Source organism: Acinonyx jubatus, chromosome D4 (assembly GCF_027475565.1).
Source record: "Acinonyx jubatus isolate Ajub_Pintada_27869175 chromosome D4, VMU_Ajub_asm_v1.0, whole genome shotgun sequence".
Classification (NCBI taxonomy): domain Eukaryota; kingdom Metazoa; phylum Chordata; class Mammalia; order Carnivora; family Felidae; genus Acinonyx; species Acinonyx jubatus.
In genome coordinates this window covers 87,125,585-87,142,504 of record NC_069391.1, presented here as the reverse complement: position 1 = coordinate 87,142,504, position 16,920 = coordinate 87,125,585, and the positions used below count along the sequence as shown (strand labels likewise).

General features: G+C 48.6%; 1 protein-coding gene across 2 annotated transcripts in view; it reads left to right on the top strand.

Annotated features, from left to right (window-relative positions):
* The first annotated feature begins 4,290 nt into the window (after window positions 1-4,290).
* The window catches only part of ERMP1 (endoplasmic reticulum metallopeptidase 1), a 44,488-nt gene continuing 31,858 nt past the window's right edge, over window positions 4,291-16,920 (top strand). Inside the window, exons 1-4 of one of the 2 annotated variants that reach the window (XM_027041165.2) lie at window positions 4,292-4,694; window positions 6,069-6,370; window positions 10,998-11,125; window positions 11,727-11,832. In XM_027041165.2, coding sequence (XP_026896966.2) covers window positions 4,360-4,694; window positions 6,069-6,370; window positions 10,998-11,125; window positions 11,727-11,832 — 871 coding nt within the window. In that variant the 5' untranslated portion in view covers window positions 4,292-4,359. Of the gene's footprint in view, window positions 4,695-6,068; window positions 6,371-10,997; window positions 11,126-11,726; window positions 11,833-16,920 lie in introns of both variants that reach the window. The other variant, XM_027041166.2, reaches the window with a different exon arrangement.

The window sequence follows — 16,920 nt, the reverse complement described above, 5'->3', positions numbered from 1 at the left end:
AGTTATAAATATGTAATTTAATTTTGTATTTATATTTTATCTATCAAGACACAATGAGAGTAAAATGTATTAGCCCCTTGTTTTTAGAGTTTCTTGAATATAATGTTTCAGATTTGTCATTTGACTGTTCATGTTTTTGGTGATTGTTCAGTTTTGTGTACTCAAATGGGATTTTTCCCTCTGATTTCTTTTACTATTTTTTAACATTTATTTATTTATGTATTTATTTATTTATCTTTAAGTAATTAATTTATTTAGAGCACACGCAAGCAGGATTGAGGATTGAAGCAGAGAGAGAGGGAGAGAATCCCAAGGCACCCAGGTGCCCCTCTTTTTTTACTTTTTTTTTTTTTTGTGAAAGAGTCCTTGTCTGCTTGACTCTTACTTAAGTTTACCATATTTCTTATCAGTTAAAAAGTTTAGGTTTAATTCTGAAGTCTACTTTTTTTTTTTTGGGTGTGTAATATGATGTGAGGTTCCAATTTGATTTTTTTCCCCCAAAGGAGCCAATTTTCTCAGCCCATTTGCCTTTTGCAGCTGGTCTGGATTCTCGTGTCTTGGCTCGGGACCTCCCTCGATTTTAACCGTAACTATAACAGGAGGTAAAAGGCCTCCTCCTGCCCTCCTCAGTCCTGCAGAACTTACAGTGTGCCCCCGTAGCCCCTGTTCCAAAGAAGCAGGCCCATCGGCTCTGGGGTGACCTCCGGGGAAGACAGGGACTGGCATTTTCACCCGATCCCTGACAGCCTGCGTGCCCTTTCACGCAACTTGGCCAGGTCACTGGGAAATACCGGAGAGGTGGCAAAACAGAAGGGGCTTGGGACATCTCGGTGCCTGTCGGCTGGTCCAGCGCCCACTCTGTCACTTGTCTGCCAAGTGGGACGAGGATCCTGAGATTGCAACTTGCATAATGCCCCCGTCATCAGTAGGTCCCCGGAAGGAGCCCCAAAGCCTTTCACGTCTGGTTCCACCCTCACCACTTTCACAAGCGCACGGGGGAGCTGGGGTGTGTGCTTGATTCTCATGGTCTTACTACCCACACAAACACCACTACGCAGCATCGGCTTCAAACACTTCAAAGGCCAGACGTTAGCAAAGTCCTTTATTAGCCTCTGTGATCTGGGCGTGGTCTGCACGCTGCCCCGAAGGGCACTGAGACTCCGGGGACTGTTACAACTCGTAGTTTTAGCCAGGGCCCTTCGTTTAGCCAGGGCCCTTCGAGGCTCAAAACCACCCCAGAGTCCTGGCTGTGACCCAGGAGGCCCTCACTGTGCGGGCCCCGGCCTACTTTTCCCACTTCCCCACCATCACCACCCCTCCTGCTCAGTCTGCTGTAGCCACATGCCCTACTCGGTGCTTCTGAACACGCTGGTTCATTTCCCTGTGCCCAGAACATTCTCTCCTCAGGCTTTTACGGCCGCGTTCCTTGCTTCATTCAGGTTATCGTGCATGTCTTCTCGGAGAGATCTTCCTTGATCACCCGACTTAAAAAAACAGCCTAGGTCAGTCTCAATTACCAGCTTTCTTTTTCTTTCTTTTTTAAAATTCCTTTTAATGTTTATTTATTTTTGAAAGAGAGAAAGCAGAGCAGGGGAGGGGCAGAGAGAGAGGGAGACACAGAATCTGAAGCAGGCTCCAGGCTCCGAGCTGTCAGCACAGAGCCCGACGCGGGGCTTGAACCCACGAACCGTGAGACCATGACCTGGGCCAAAGTCGAACCCTTAACCGACTGAGTCACCCAGGTGCCCCTGCTTTATTTTTCTTTACGTGGCCTTTTATTCACCCACAAATACACACTCTCTTGTTTATTGTCTCCCACCTAGAACATAAGCTCTGCAAAGGCAGAAACATTGCTTTGTTCTTCTGTTTCCTCACCTTGGTCAGTATCTGACAGTCTACACGTCCAGCAACTGGTAGCTTAAAAATATTCAAATGTGAATACCACAGTTTATACAGTGTAGGAAGCTGCCATCAGGAACCCAACTATAATAACATCCACCGTCTAGGGCTTGACGAGGATCACAATAGGAAAATGGCTTTTGATCCAATCTGCAAAGGATTGTACAAGAAGGAACACTCTGGGGGGGCGCCTGGGTGGCTCTGTTGGTTAAGCATCCAACTTCAGCTCAAGTCAGGTTCTCACAGTTTGTGTGTGGGTTCAAGCCCTGCGTCTGGCTCTCTGCTATCAGCACAGAGCCCACTTCGGATCCTCTGTCCCCCTCTCTCTCTGCCCCTCCCTCTCTCTCTGTCAAAAATAAGTGAACATGAAAAAAAGAAAAAAAAAAGAGGGAGCACTCTGGAAAATATTAATGAGACTTATCTGTGAGGATCTATCATATGTTAACTGATTAATCCCTACTGAAACCCTTTAAGGCAGACATTATCTCCGTTATCACAGATAAGGATCCTGAGATTTTTAACTTGCATAACGTCGTGTCTATCAAAGGTACGCAATTCAGGGTCAACAACCAGGCTCTTCTGCTCTGGTACACTGCCTCCCACAGAACATCATCAAAGGTGCTTAAATATAGGTTACGCTTCTGAAAATGAGACCTCAAACGATTTAGCCACTAACACAGCTCCTGAGGGGTACAACCTGTCTCTAGGTTTTCTGATACCCACCCAGTCCAGAAAGTGACGGCATAAAATAAGTGAAGCTTAAAAGACCGTGGAACATATGTGCCCTTCCCCCAAGAACCAGTGAGCTCCACATCTTGTTTATGCTACAGTGGACGGAGTTGTTCCTGAAGTCTTACCTTCCGAAGTTTTTGGAAAGAGAGTAGCAAGAAAGCTGGTTCTTATAAAAGATAATATATAGTCATTTGCCCAACGAATAAATACGTGTGGAGTGACAACCATGGGCTAGGTACAGAGATAAGCCCCTGGGAACATAGTGATGAATAAGATATAGACATTGTCTTTGGTCTCACGGACCTCATTGGCTAAAAAGGATCTTAGTGAAAATTATGCTGCTGTTGTAAAATTTCATTTTATGACTCAATCGAGAAATATTTATTGACTACTATACATCCTGATTTGCGTTAAGAGGAGGGAATTCAAATGGTGAGCAAAACCAGACCTGATTCCTGCCTTCATGGAGCTCACAGTCTCATGAGGAAGATCTTAAATAATTTACATGCACATTTGGTATCAGGAGATGCTACAAATAGGGGAAACTGGCTTCATGAGATTAGATTTCTGCTTGAAGAAGTACCCCTTGAGCTGAGATGTGGAGGACAAGTAAAAGGTAACTAGGCAAGGAGGGGAGGGAAGAATGCTCTAGGCAACTTAAATGACTCCTGAGAGGATCCAGTTGTACAAGGAAAGATGGTGAGCCGGAAAGACAGTGAAAGAGGGCTGTGTGTCTGGAGAGCTGGGAGTAAGGAGCACCAGGTTCCTGGTGGGCCCGAGTCCTGGCCGGGAGCAGACCCCGGGTGATGTACCTTCCGGGGCGGCCTAGACTCACAGTCTTGCAACTGCGGCACCTCCCTGCTGGAGACACAGCTTTGAGGCGGAGGGGCTCCATGCATCAGCAGGCAGAGAGAAACCTAGATGGTCGGGAGCATCTGCAGGAAAACCAGGGCTCCGCCTCTTGGTGACATGGACGGAGGAAGAGCTTTCCCCCAACCTTCCTTTCCAGAGTGCCACCCATATTCAGCAGTGGAGCAGAATGCTGTTTTGGGGTCCCACTGAACTGGATGTAAGTTCTTCATCGGTTACCGGTAAGTTTCTCAGCTATTCAGTAGGAATAAAGCAAGATGCTTAGGAGAATCCAACGCGGTAAAGTAGAAAGCGCCAAGCACAGTGCTTGGCTCAGGGCAGATACTCAGTAAATAAGGGCTGTCATTTTTCTTCATCTGTTAAACGGAGACCGTGACAGTGCTGGTTGCCTGGCTTGGTCAGGAAGATGCGTGTTTGGATTGCGTATGTGGAAATGTTAGGCTGGGCCTCCGGGGCGCAGTCCTACTTCTAATTTTAAGAGCCAGGAGCTGACTTTTCCCAGCGCCCGTCCTCAGAACCTGCCCGGTGCACCGTGTGCATTCTCCGAAAAGCGACCTCTCGCTTTTTTCACGTTTCCAGGTTCCTGGGTAGCTTTCCGTTTGGGAACCTCCGTCCCCCACCAGGCAGAGCCGCCCTGCGGGAGCGGGCGCACCCGGCACGCCCACCCGGGGCCGCCCCGCGGCGGTGCCCGCCGGCGCTCGGCCCTCAGAGGCTGGGTCGCGGCGGGCCGGGCCAATCAGAATAAGTTTGGCCCTCTACAGTTTCCGTCCGCTCACTAGGAGGCGCTGCGGCGGCCGCGGCTGCTCCCGGGGCCGTCGCGGGCCGGAGCGGTGGGGCTGGGGGTGAAGGCTCGTGGCCATGGAGTGGGCTTCGGAGTCGGCGGCCGTGAGGCGGCACCGCGTCGGCGGGGAGCGCCGGGACGGCCCGGCGGCCGCGCCCCAGCCCGGGAGGGAGGCCCTGGCGCCGGAGCCGCCGGCGGCCGCGGGCGGCGGCGGCGGCGCGAGGACGCGGAAGCGGAGCGCGGGGGGCGACGCGAGCCGGGGCGCGGGGACCGGACTGTCCGAGGCGCGCGCCGCGCTGGGGCTGGCGCTCTACCTGCTCGCGCTGCGGGCGCTCGTGCAGCTCTCGCTGCAGCAGCTCGTGCTGCGCGGGGCCGCCGGGCGCCCCGGGGATTTCGACGCACGCCAAGCCAGGTACCCGCCGCTCCCGCCCGGCCCGCGCGTCTCCTCCGCCGCGGCCGCGGTTGGGTCCCGGGCTCCGCACCTGCGTGCGCCCGCCCCGCGGGACCGCCCGGGCTCGCCGGCGCCGCGCGGCCGCACGTGGGGCGGGGCGGGCCCCGCGCGCCCCTCTGCCGGAGTCCCCGCGTGCGGGTCGCGGAGCTGGCGTGGCCCTCTGTGGATCCGGCGGTGCGGTCCGGGGTGGCCCGGGGGGCGGATTGCACCGGCCTGTTCGCCTCGGTTCTGCCGGGCGCGTGGAGGGTTGACAGTCGCCCCCCATCTTCTGGAGCAACTTCCACTTTTTAGTCGCCTTCCTGCATTCCGTATGAAATGGGGAGTGAAATCTGTGTGTCTAGACCGTTTGATAAATTCGGTTTGGGTGGGGAGGTGAGAATGGGGATAACGCGGTGCTCTTAACTTCCGGAGGGTCCCGGTCCTCACACCTGTAAGCCGTGGGGGGCTTCCGGAGGACTGCACCTTCAAAATTCTACCATTTCGGGGGCTCTCAGATTCTTGGAGCGTGTCCTTGGGCCCCTGGTGTGTGAGATTTGGTGGTTTTCTGTGCTTTTGTTTTAAATTCAAGAAGAGACCTTTAAAGGTATTGTAACCCTAAGTAGGTCAAAGCTCCTAAAATCACCAGCTAGCATAGTTTTCAGCAGCCTCGGTGTTTTAAAAACTTTGGAATACAAAGTGCTGGAAGCTTATTTTCTTAAAGACGTTCTGGAGCACACCTCCCCCACCCCCTTTTTGCCCACTTGGAATGTAGTGAAAAGATAACACGTTCTGTTTTGTTTTGTTTTGTTTGTTTTAGGGGTAGGGTTGGCTTGGGCCTGAATTGTTATTAGGCTCAGTGTGCGCACCGTGGAGAGGGCTGAGTCCATTCTCATCGATCGGAAGTTTGTTTTTGTTTTTGTTTTTGCTTATTTAACCTCTTGACTTATTTGTCTTTGCTCGTTGGCTTCTGCTGCTTAGAATCAGTAACTCTCCAGGGCGAAGCTCAGTGAGGCCTGATTCTGTCTGTCCAGCCTGCAGCAGCCACACGTTTTGAGTCAGTCCCTAGTCTTTGTATTGGTTTGATATGGGGATAGGAAGCATTTGGGAGCGGGGCGGATCGGGAAAACTGAAGGGAGGAACTCACAGAAGGCATAATAAACAGATGGAACTTTACAAGGGATTTTTCACAGGGTACCTGAAATAATACAAGCCTTTTTGTATGTGAGAGGTCAAAGAACTGGCTTTTGCTGGGGGTGAGGGGGGGATAGGGGGGAGGTCAGGAAAAGTTGCCTCGTGTTAAGCATTCATTTCAAGCCTGGCATGCCATGTCATCATCGTTCTTTTGGTTCCTTCCAGGGATTATCTTGAACACATCACATCCATTGGCCCCAGGACTACAGGAAGTCCAGAAAATGAGATTCTGACCGTCCATTACCTCTTGGAACAGATTAAACTGATTGAAGTTCAAAGCAGCAGCCTTCACAGGATTTCAGTAGATGTCCAACGGCCCACCGGCTCCTTTAGCATTGACTTCTTGGGAGGTTTTACAAGCTACTATGACAACATCACCAACGTCGTGGTAAAGCTGGAGCCCAGGGACGGGGCCCAGCATGCTGTCCTGGCTAACTGTCATTTTGACTCCGTGGCCAACTCCCCAGGTACGTACCTGACTTTCAGTCATTTTGGAGTTGGACTTGAGTACACCCAGAGAGCTTACCAACCCCCAAGCTGCTTGGGCAGTTGTAGGGCACCATTTTGGGGGGGTTGTATTATTTTTTTGACAGACCTGTTTTTCACCGTGATGGAATTGAAGATAATTAGAATAGTATCATTTAGTTTAAGATCCAAACCTTCACTGTTCTCTCAAGTGCTTTCTTTCTCTTTCTTTCTTCCTTCCTTCCTTCCTTCCTTCCTCCCTTCCTTCCTTCCTTCCTTCCTTCCTTCCTTCCTTCCTTTCCCTTTCTGTCTGCCTGCCTGCCTTCCTTCCTTCCTTCCTTCCTTCCTTCATTAGGGCCAGCAGCCCAGTGACTGTACAGGGAGTGTGTCACAGCTGCCTTGCCCAGTGACTGTACAGGGAGCAGATCACAGCTGCCTTGCCAGGGTGCAGGAGTGTGTCACTGAGTCCTGGGCTTAGGTTCTGCCGCGTCGGTGTTTACTCAGCTCTGTGGTGTAGGAGGCTGTGGGCATTTGGGATGAAGGAATAGGTTTCTCCTTCAAGGGAGGGAGGGCTTCCGGGGACAGCTCCCCTAGCAGAGTCTGTCACCCTGGAAAGTGAGGATTTGGGCCCACTGGGGATGCCATACTCTTAGAAGAGCTCATTGATCCACAAATCTTGCTCTGAAAATACTTTGGCACAATGGAATACTTGATGTTCAGGACGGTGCCTGACACGATAAAACATTTGTAGAATGAAGGAGAATTCTCTAAATTGAAGTTCCATTTTTTAAAATAAGATTCACAAGAGAAATGTGTGCAGTAGCTAGATTTGAAGTAGGGACAGATGGAAAATAGCATTTTGCAGTGGAATCCTGGCACTTTAGAGATGGAGGAAGTGAGATAGTGTCTGGTGCTGTCCGGTTCAACCCTGTCTTTTGTCACAGGAATAAACTTAGCTGGTCACCACTGATCGGAGACAGAGGTGGCACCAGAGGCTGCGGTTCTGGCCAGCCAATTATTTGAGCTATATTTGAAAGGAAGGAGAGTATAGTTAAGTTCCTTTTGGCAAAATACCTAACCTCTTCTCTGCTCCATTTCTGATCTGCAAACTGGAGATTAATTGCTAATAATTGTTACTTGACTGTAATATTTCTGGATTGCTCGAACCCATAGCAGGCTCAAAGGAATATCCAGATATAAAAGATAAAACACAAGATACAAAAGTTATACAGAAGGTAGAATTTATTTGCTTGATGAAATGACTCACACTAGGGTTTCTTTAATCAGAAAGCTTGCCAACTGCATTTAGAAGGTAACGTGCTTTTTCGAGTGTCCGTGTATAGACATCTGCTTTATAAAGTCACAAATACCTTTGTGTGTGCTAGGGAAACCAGTAGTCCTTCATGCCTGTTTCAGAGAAGCTGTAAAATCAGTGTCCCCCCACGCCCACTATTATAATGCTTAAATTCTTGGGTGGGACAGAGCATTATAAAAGAAAGATGTGTATACGAGTATCAGAAACATAGTGCCAGATGTTATAAATCACATACATGGAGTCCAGGAATGAAAGAATGGCAATTTTGTGGGTCATTGGAACCCATTTTTAATTAAAATTGTCTACAAATACCTAGCCGACAATCTCAAGGAAATTTCTGTTCATTGCAAATTGTTAAAGAATCCCCATGTTTCACTTAGTTCATCCATTGAAAGGATGTAGGTGATAGTCTATTTTGTGACCGTGCTTTTCAACTTTTTTTTTTTTTTTTTTTTACACCCTTTCTTCTCACCAGCGTATCTGGAACTTAGGAACTGATACCAATTCGGAGTAATGTTACCCACAGAAAAGCCTTAAGTTTCTTCTTGGTTTTGCTGCACGGTCCAGGTTGTTGGTAGAAGAGACATGGAGTTATTTTAGTGGTGGTTTCAATTTCAGGGTTAATTCTAAGTGGAAAGGGATATTGACAAACCACCCAGCCTTTATAGATACTGTCCTCTAACTTGTCTTTGCTTTCTTAAAGGCATTTAACCCTTCTTTAGTCCTGTTCTCAGGTGCCAGAACCATTAAAATAAAGGAAGATAAGTGGACAGTTTAACTTTTTTTTTTTTTTTCCAACGTTTTATTTTTGGGACAGAGAGAGACAGAGCATGAACGGGGGAGGGGCAGAGAGAGAGGGAGACACAGAATCGGAAACAGGCTCCAGGCTCTGAGCCATCAGCCCAGAGCCTGACGCGGGGCTCGAACTCACGGACCGCGAGATCGTGACCTGGCTGAAGTCGGACGCTTAACCGACTGCGCCACCCAGGCGCCCCCAGTTTAACTTTTTAATCAGCCCTATATATATTTCTTTCAATTTCTCTCTCACTTTGAATAAAAAATTTAGGGGCGCCTGGGTGGCTCAGTCGGTTAAGCATCTGACTTTGGCTCAGGTCATGATCTCGTGGTCCATGGGTTCGTGCCCTGTGTCGGGCTCTGTGCTGACAGCTCAGAGTCTGGAGCCTGTTTCAGATTCTGTGTCTCCCTCTTTCTCTGACCCTCCCCTGTTCATGCTCTCTCTCTGTCTCAAAAATAAATAAATGTTAAAAAAAAAATTAAAAAAAAATTTATTGTTTGCTGTTTACATTAAAGTAACTCAGAGTGTCAAAGTGAAAAACCATGAATTTCACTTGGTTGTAGGAATGTGTTACTTCTTACTGATAGCTACCTATGCTTTCTGCTTGATGGTAATTAGATAATTATTACTTTGGTTCACTTTGATTCAAATGCAACCTGGTGATCACCACCAGGAAAAGGACAGCTGATAAGTGGTTTCTCCTTGAGTAGGAATGGGTCTGGAATTGAACAGCCCCAAAATGAGCATGTTAGCTGGCTGCAGAGCCTTTCTTAAATTTGTAAAGAGAAGAAGGAACAATTAGCACTGGATTGGACCACATTTTCTTGTAATCCTCCCGACACACTTCAAATAAACGTCATTGGCCCTGCCCTCCAGACCGACCAGGAGGAAATTGTAGGGTAAATAACAGCTAGGATTTACCGCCCGAGTCTTTCTTGCTCTGAAACCCGCACTGAATTCTGTAGTACCCTGCCTCCCAATATGCACACCCAGAAATGCTTCTGCTCGGGTTATTACTATGTCTATTTACTTGGCTTACTCTTTAAACTTTTTATTATGGACAATTTCAAACATGTGCAAAACCAGAATTGTTTAACCTGAGCATACCTGTCAGCCGACTTCAAAGGTCCGGTCTGGTTTCTTTCCCCTCTGCAACCCCTGAGAATTTTGAAGCAGATCTCAGCTGTACTCAGTCCTCTGTATTTCAGTCTGCTCCCACCCAAAGATAGGATTCATTTTGGGCATGCTCGTAACACCATGAATTATCTCACCTAAAAAGTAAAAACTTACCGAGAATTCCCCAATATCCTCAGGTGTCTAGTCTAACTACCTCTTACAGTGCTTTTAAAAAATCAGGGTATTAAAGTCATCTTTATAATCATGTTTAATTAATATACGAAGTGTCTGAGTCAAGAAGAAGTGAAGTGCTTTGATGAGGTCCTCTGCAGATTTCTCAGCACGGGGACCAGGGAGGCTCTTCAGGTCATTGGTCTCCTCTCCTGTGTCTTACTGGATTTGATGTCGTCTCTGTACTTTTTCATCACATGATCCCCTTCATCACATAATCTTCACGAAATGCTCCGTCACCCAGACCACCCGCTCTGTGAAAGTGGAGTGACGTGCAGCTTTGTGATCCTGGCAGGAAAAGAAGCAGGAAGGTCGTGGTGGTGCGGGAGATGATGGAGGAAGCCAGAACCCCAGAAGTGAGAATATCCCAGAGGGCGTGGAGTGAGGACGAAGGGTGGACCAGATTGCCCGGGCTTGAGGGAGGAATGCGGGTTTTCAGTTAACTGAGATCCTGCCTGGTTGATGGTTCAACAGATAGGAGTCAAGTGACTGCTCTCAGCTGGGGACGGTTCTAGACCGGTCAGCAGGCCGACCGGATGAGGATCCCCGTCGTCATGGAGTGAGGCGGCGCGGGCCAGTGCCCTTGTCAGCTGGCAGTGACAGATGTGCTTGTGGTTTTGCAGCCAGTGTTGTGCTTTCTTTCTTTCTTTTTTCTTTTTTTGAAGTGTCTTGTTTATTTTTGAGAAAGAGAGAGTGCAAGTGGGGAAGGGAGAGAAAGGGACAGAGGGTTTGCAGCAGGCTTTGTGCTGACGGCAACGAGCCCGATAAGGAGCTTGGGCTCACCAGCCGTGAGGTCATGACTGGAGCTGGAGTCGGACACTCAACCAACTGAGCCAGCCAGGCGCCCCGTGGTGCTTTCTTGACGAGAAAACCGTTCCTAGCCATGACGGTTCACACCATAAAAGTTTTAAAATCTGAGAAGCGGGGCTCCCGGGTGGCTCAGCGGGTTGAGCGTCCAACTCTTGATTTCGGCTCAGGTCATGACACCAGGGTCGTGGGATTGAGCCCCGCGTCGGGCTCCTCGCTGATCACGGAGCCTGCTTAAGATTCTGTCTCTCCCTCACCCTCTGTCCCTCTCCCTTGCTCTTGGCACGCTCTCTCTCAAATAAAAAATAAATGTAAAACGACCAACCTTCAGTCTGAGAAGCAAATCTTTCTTTCTGATTTGAAGGTGCCAGCGATGATGCAGTGAGCTGCTCAGTGATGCTGGAAGTGCTCCGTGTCTTGTCGACATCTTCAGAAGCCCTGCGTCACGCTGTCATATTTCTCTTTAATGGTGCCGAGGAAAACGTCTTGCAAGTGAGAGTTTACTCTCTTCGTTACTAGACCTGAGCAACGATGACGACCGTAGCTCGCACTTAGGCATTTCGCTCATGCTTTTGAGTAGCATCGTAAGACGATGTGCAAAAGAAATACCGTCCGTGGCGGTGCTGTAAAAACCCCGCAGCCGCCGTGTACACGGGTTCAGTACTCGCACACTCACGTCATCTTGTCAGCGTTTGAGTCCTGCAAGGGCTCTGTGATGGCGTAATTAGACATGTCAGGTTTTCTGTGACCCTGGGGCGTCAGAGAGGTTTCGAGGCAGGCACACAGCATGCGGGTTGTCCTTTCTCTTCTGTTGGTTTGCCCGGCCTCATACTTACTGCGGGTATTGTTTGGCACCGCTCACAGAAGTCAGGCTGCCTTCGGTGATGGCGACTTTCCACTCAGCAAGCTGCACGCGGCCAGTGTGTGTAGAGACACAGATCGGTGTCTTCAGGTCCTGCCTTTGAAAAAAACGATGATTTTCCTCTTCTTCCCCTTATCAACGTAGACCTTCTGTCTTTAAAATAAACCAAAGAAAGACTTTGATAATTTAAGATTGTTTCACCTACATCTGTTTTATTTCCTTCTTATTCAGGCCAGTCATGGCTTCATAACTCAGCACCCTTGGGCCAGCCTGATTCGTGCATTTATTAACCTGGAGGCAGCGGGCGTGGGAGGGAAAGAGCTTGTGTTCCAAACAGGTACGTGAGCCGTATTTTACATTTTAATGCAGTTGCGTCGTGTACTTTAATGCAGTTCTCGTATTTGTGGAAGTGGAAGTCCTTCAAACATAAGGAATTTCCCTAATGAAATGAATGTTCTTTTGGAGCGTGAGGTAGTCTGTGTTTGTCGTCGTTAGGAGGTTTTAACAAGGTGATATGACCAGCCCCTGACACTCACACTGCGCTAATCACACGTCACGGGTGTTCAAAGCCTCGTATGTTTGTCATGTCACTTAATCCTCAAAGCAGCCTGAGGGAGAAGTACGGTCGTTACCGTCATTTTGCAGATGGGAAAACCAAGGCAGGAGACATGTCAGGCGGCCCGGGGTTTCACAGCTGGGAGCAGGCACAGCGGGGTTGGACCCGGGTGGTCCTGACCCGTGTTCTTAACCACCAACCAGATTGTCATGTAGGCGGTGGACTTACCTGTATCCATTATGGATGATTATGATATAAGTAATATTAAACGACACTCATTTCCTGAATTGAAATGAGGAAAAGGGCTTTAAATTTATCTTTGAGTTAATTTGAATGTGACAGAATTCAGTAATACTTTAGCCATAGAAATGTTTTTAATTTCTAAAGGATAACAAGATTATAAATTACAAGGAGAACATCCATTAAGTTAGTATCATCTGTCATCTTTTTTTTTTTTTTTTGAGAGAGCACGCAGGGGAGGGGCAGAGAGAGAGGAGAGAGGGAAAAAGAATCCCCAGCAGGCTTCACGCTGCCAGCAAAGAGCCCAGTTCAGGACTTGAACTCACAAACGTGAGATCATGACCTGAGCCAAAGTCAAGAGTCACGCTTAACCCGACTGAACCACCCAGGCACCCCTGTCATTTTCTTTGTCTTTAAAAAAAAAATTTTTTTTAATCTTTATTTCAGAGAGAGAGAGGGAGGGGCAGAGAGAAAGGGAGACACAGAATCTGAAGCAGGCTCCAGGCTCTGAGGTGTCAGCATAGAGCCTGATGTAGGGCTTGAACTCACAAACTGCGAGATCATGACCTTAGCCAAAGTCGGACGCTTAACCGACTGAGCCACCCAGGCGCCCCAGCCCCTGTCATCTTTCGTAACAGAGTTCAAAGCTCTGGGCTTCCTAAAATCTGATCTGGGAAGTTTCCTGCCATTTCCCCTCTGTGTTAGGAATTTGGATAGTGCATTGTAGCTGGACTGACAGCATCTGGTAGGCGTTCTACAATGAGGAGTCTGAGACGGGCCAGGAAAAGTGAGTAAGCAGATGGAGAACTCGGTTTTTAGTGCCCTCTACACACATGGTATTGGTTAAGATGCGCTGAGTGCCGAGTACGTCTTTATATACAAGCTAAACAGAACCGTGTTTTAATATTCTCCAACCAACTCATCTTAGACTTTCACTGTTTAAAATGGTTGTATGTTTTAGGCCAGCTAACCTCTAAGAATCTCAAGGTCACGAGATGAGGAGCAAAGCGCTCCTTTCTTTCTGACTCAGACCTTCCTGTGTGTTCTCACGCCTCAGCTGACTACTGAGAAGGAGCTGGTCTTAGTATCCGCAGGGCTCAGCAGATGCCACACTCTTACCCGGCCCCTCTAGTTCTGGGGCTCAGTCAGGATAGGAGGACTACTTGTAACAACCACCAGGTCAAAAAGCAGCAAGAGAAGATTCCGTAAGCAGAGCTGACGTCGCGTCTGTCCTCCGGCGAAAATGTCAGGGCCCTGCACGGGCAGGAGCGCGTCTTCGTATGCTCCCCACCCCCCCCCCCCCCCGGAAGTGTGCTGTGTGTCACATGCTCGGCCGTTGTCCCAGCACGCTGGCCCTGTACTCCCGGGACCCAAATCACAGCCGGTCTTAAGGTTGTCTGTACCGTTCCTGAATGTATGCTGTGCATCTGTATAAAAATATATTTTATCCATATGTAGTCCAGAGAGGTTAAAACACCTCTACCTAGGGCAGGTTAGATCTAGAGCAAAGTTAATTCCTTCATTTCCATGTATCGAGTACTCAGTTTTACTAGGTGTGACTAGCCTATAGTCGGTGTTCTGTTTAGTAAATGTAGATAGTTTTACATAAAAATTGCACAATTGCATGCATTTTAGATATAATTGTATTGTCTGGAAAGAGTCAAACAAACTGCCCTCAGAGTCACTGCCGGCTGGGGAGTGTCACCTGGTGGAGCAGGGGTGGTGTCACTGGAGCAGAGGATCGGGCTAAATGTGAAAATTCTGACCTCTCCGTTGCTTCACGAATTTAGAACCAGAATGTCATTACTGCTTTACTTCTACTCCTTACAGTTTTGTGTACTGTTTACGTTTTTTGCATTGCATATAATTACTTTAACAATAGGCAAAGAACAGACTTATTACCAGTTAGCAGTATGCAGTTGATGCTCAAACCTTGAACCGCACATGGGTTAGGGGCACTGACCCCTTGCGTGGTTGAAAATCTGCGTGTAACTCTGGGCTCCCCGAAAGCTAACTAGTGCAGTCTCCTGCAGACCGGAAGCCTAACTGATCAGACAGTCGGTTAACCCCTGCTCTTTGTGTTGTGTGTGTTGTATATTCTCACAACAAAGCGAGCTAGAGAAAGTGTGGTTGAGAAAATACATTTACAGCATTGCACGTGTTCATTGAAGAAAATCTGCATAGAAGTGGGCCAGTTCAGAGCCGTATTGTTGGAGGACTGACTGTGCATGCAGTCCATGTGCTTCACTCGTGCGGCAAGAAAATCCTCACACTTGAAAAGTAATGTTTTCCGGAGGGGCGTCCTGCAGGAGGTTTGGAGAGAGTATTTCCCTCCTGTCTCCGAGTTTCTAGGCCGCGTTTCCCTCCAGGTTTGGGGGCCAATCCTGGTGGCTGCAGCGCACACACGCCGGCTCTCCGGGCTCTGACGTTCAGTGCCTTTCTCCGCGTCTCACCCGCGGGTGCCGCCGCCCGGAGCGAGTCAGCCTCGCCTCCACCTTGACCAGAAGAGGGGAAGGCCTCCAGGATTTGGAGTTCCGCTGGGCTCCTTAAACAGGCACAGGTCCTGTCCTGGGAACTTCTTGCTTAAACCCACGTATTCTCTCTGGTGCTCCATTGTCCCCTCAGAGATTCATTCGGGGTTTTTAGTGACTAGACTGGAATAATCATTACTACCTAATTGTTTTTAAAGGGCCAGACTGCATGAAGGAATGACTTAGCTTATCAGATTAGTGATTTATATCATGACTCAGTAAGGCTGACTTAATAATTCTGAAGGTGTGATAAAATGCATAGATTAAACCAGTTAATATCTGTGCCCTGTGAGAAATTCAGATACTACCAGCCTCGAGTAGAAGAAAGCCCAAAAGCCAAGGGGTCACAGACTCCTTTTTTTCTCTGGCGAACAATACCATGCCCTGTGACTCTACTACCCCCAGATACCCGGTAATTCACCCACTTATGGTAAGATTCAGTGGTTTCTAGATCTGCGCACAGAGTTGAATGCTCATCGCCGCAGTCCATTTTAGAATCTTCTTGCCCCAAAGAGAGACCCCGTGCTCTCTCAGTCCACCTTCTTTCAGTTCGTGTGCTATTTTCTAAGGTTCAACCGTGTTGTAGCACGTGGGGGTACTTCGTTCTTTTTTATGGCTGAATTACGCCCATTGTATAGACTGGTGGATTTCGTTGATCCATTTGTCAGTTGATGGACATCTGGATTGATTGTACTTCTAGGCTATCGTGGATAATGCTGCTGTGAACATTTGTGTGTAAGTCAGTGTGTAAGACCTACATCTTCCTTTCTTATGGGGGGATGCCCGGGGCTGAAATTCCCGGTTCGTATGGTAAATTAATGTTTAACTTTTAAAGAAACTGCCCAAGTAAGTAGTGAAGCTTTTATTTCAGAAGAAATGTAAATTCAGTTAACAATAAGACTCTTTAAAATTGTATTGATTTATTTGGAATTTTTTGAATTTTAGATTTGCAAAAAGCAGGGAGGCTACTGCCCAGCGGGGAGGCTACTGCCCAGCGCTGATGAATGTATAGAAACAGGTGGTTGCGTACAGTGCCGGGGGAGTGTGGATCGATGCGGTTTGGGGCACTTTGGCCGTAGCGACTGCTTGAAAACACATGTGGATGCTTCCGTCCGACACACCCACTTGTAGGACTTGATCGTGGAGAAGTAAGTGCACATACGCACGCAGATCTGAGTCCTGCGGAGTCTTCTTGGCTTTTAAGAAGACTGAAGAATTGAGAACCCTTTCCAGGTCCACACGTGGGAGACTGCTTGTATTAATGGTGACCTCACATTTTCCCCTCTTCCATCGTTCATTTTTCCCTCCCTGTCAGATCATTTCCATCTGCCCTCGACACGCCTTTCCTCTCTTCTTCGGGAAACCACTTTGACCTCCTTCACCCCCAGACCACTGCTCATTTCTCTCTTCTCATCTATTGCAAACTCCTTCAGGAGTGGAATTCTTTGTCCTGCTGGGCTCCCGGAACGCCCAGCACAGGCTCTAGTCGGACGACCCGCGTTCAGATCCCCCTGGAGCACACGCCCTCGGCGAGCCACCTCGAACAAGTCACAGGGTGCTCCGTGCTTTAGTCCCTCATCTGTAAAGTTGGGGTGGTGTTAGCGCCCACTCGTCAAGAGTCTTCACCACCGCGCGAAATCCTCAGCTCTGGAATCTCTCCTCTGAGGGCTCCCTTTGCCTTGTTTGTACTTTGGGGAGTGTCTCCCAGGAGCTGACTGACTTGCCCATCTGTGTTCCTTTTTACACCAGAACTTGACCTGGCAGCCTCAGCAGGTGATCAGTGAGAAGCCGGAGCGGGGCTGGAGCTCTCTAAGCGGGTGAAGGCCGGGTAGTGGATATTTAAAACTGTAAATTTCTTTCCTGCTGACAGGTCTTACATTTTTTACAGGTTTTTTTTCCTAATGTTTATTCATTTTTGAGGGACAGAGACAGAGCACGAGTGGGGTTGGAGAAGAGAGAGAGGGAGACACAGAATCTGAACAGGCTCCAGGCTCTGAGCTGCCAGGACGTAGCCCGACGTGGGGCTTGAACTCACGAACCACGGGATCGTGACCTGAGCCAGAGTCAGAACTTTGACTGAGCCACTCGGGTGCCCCTA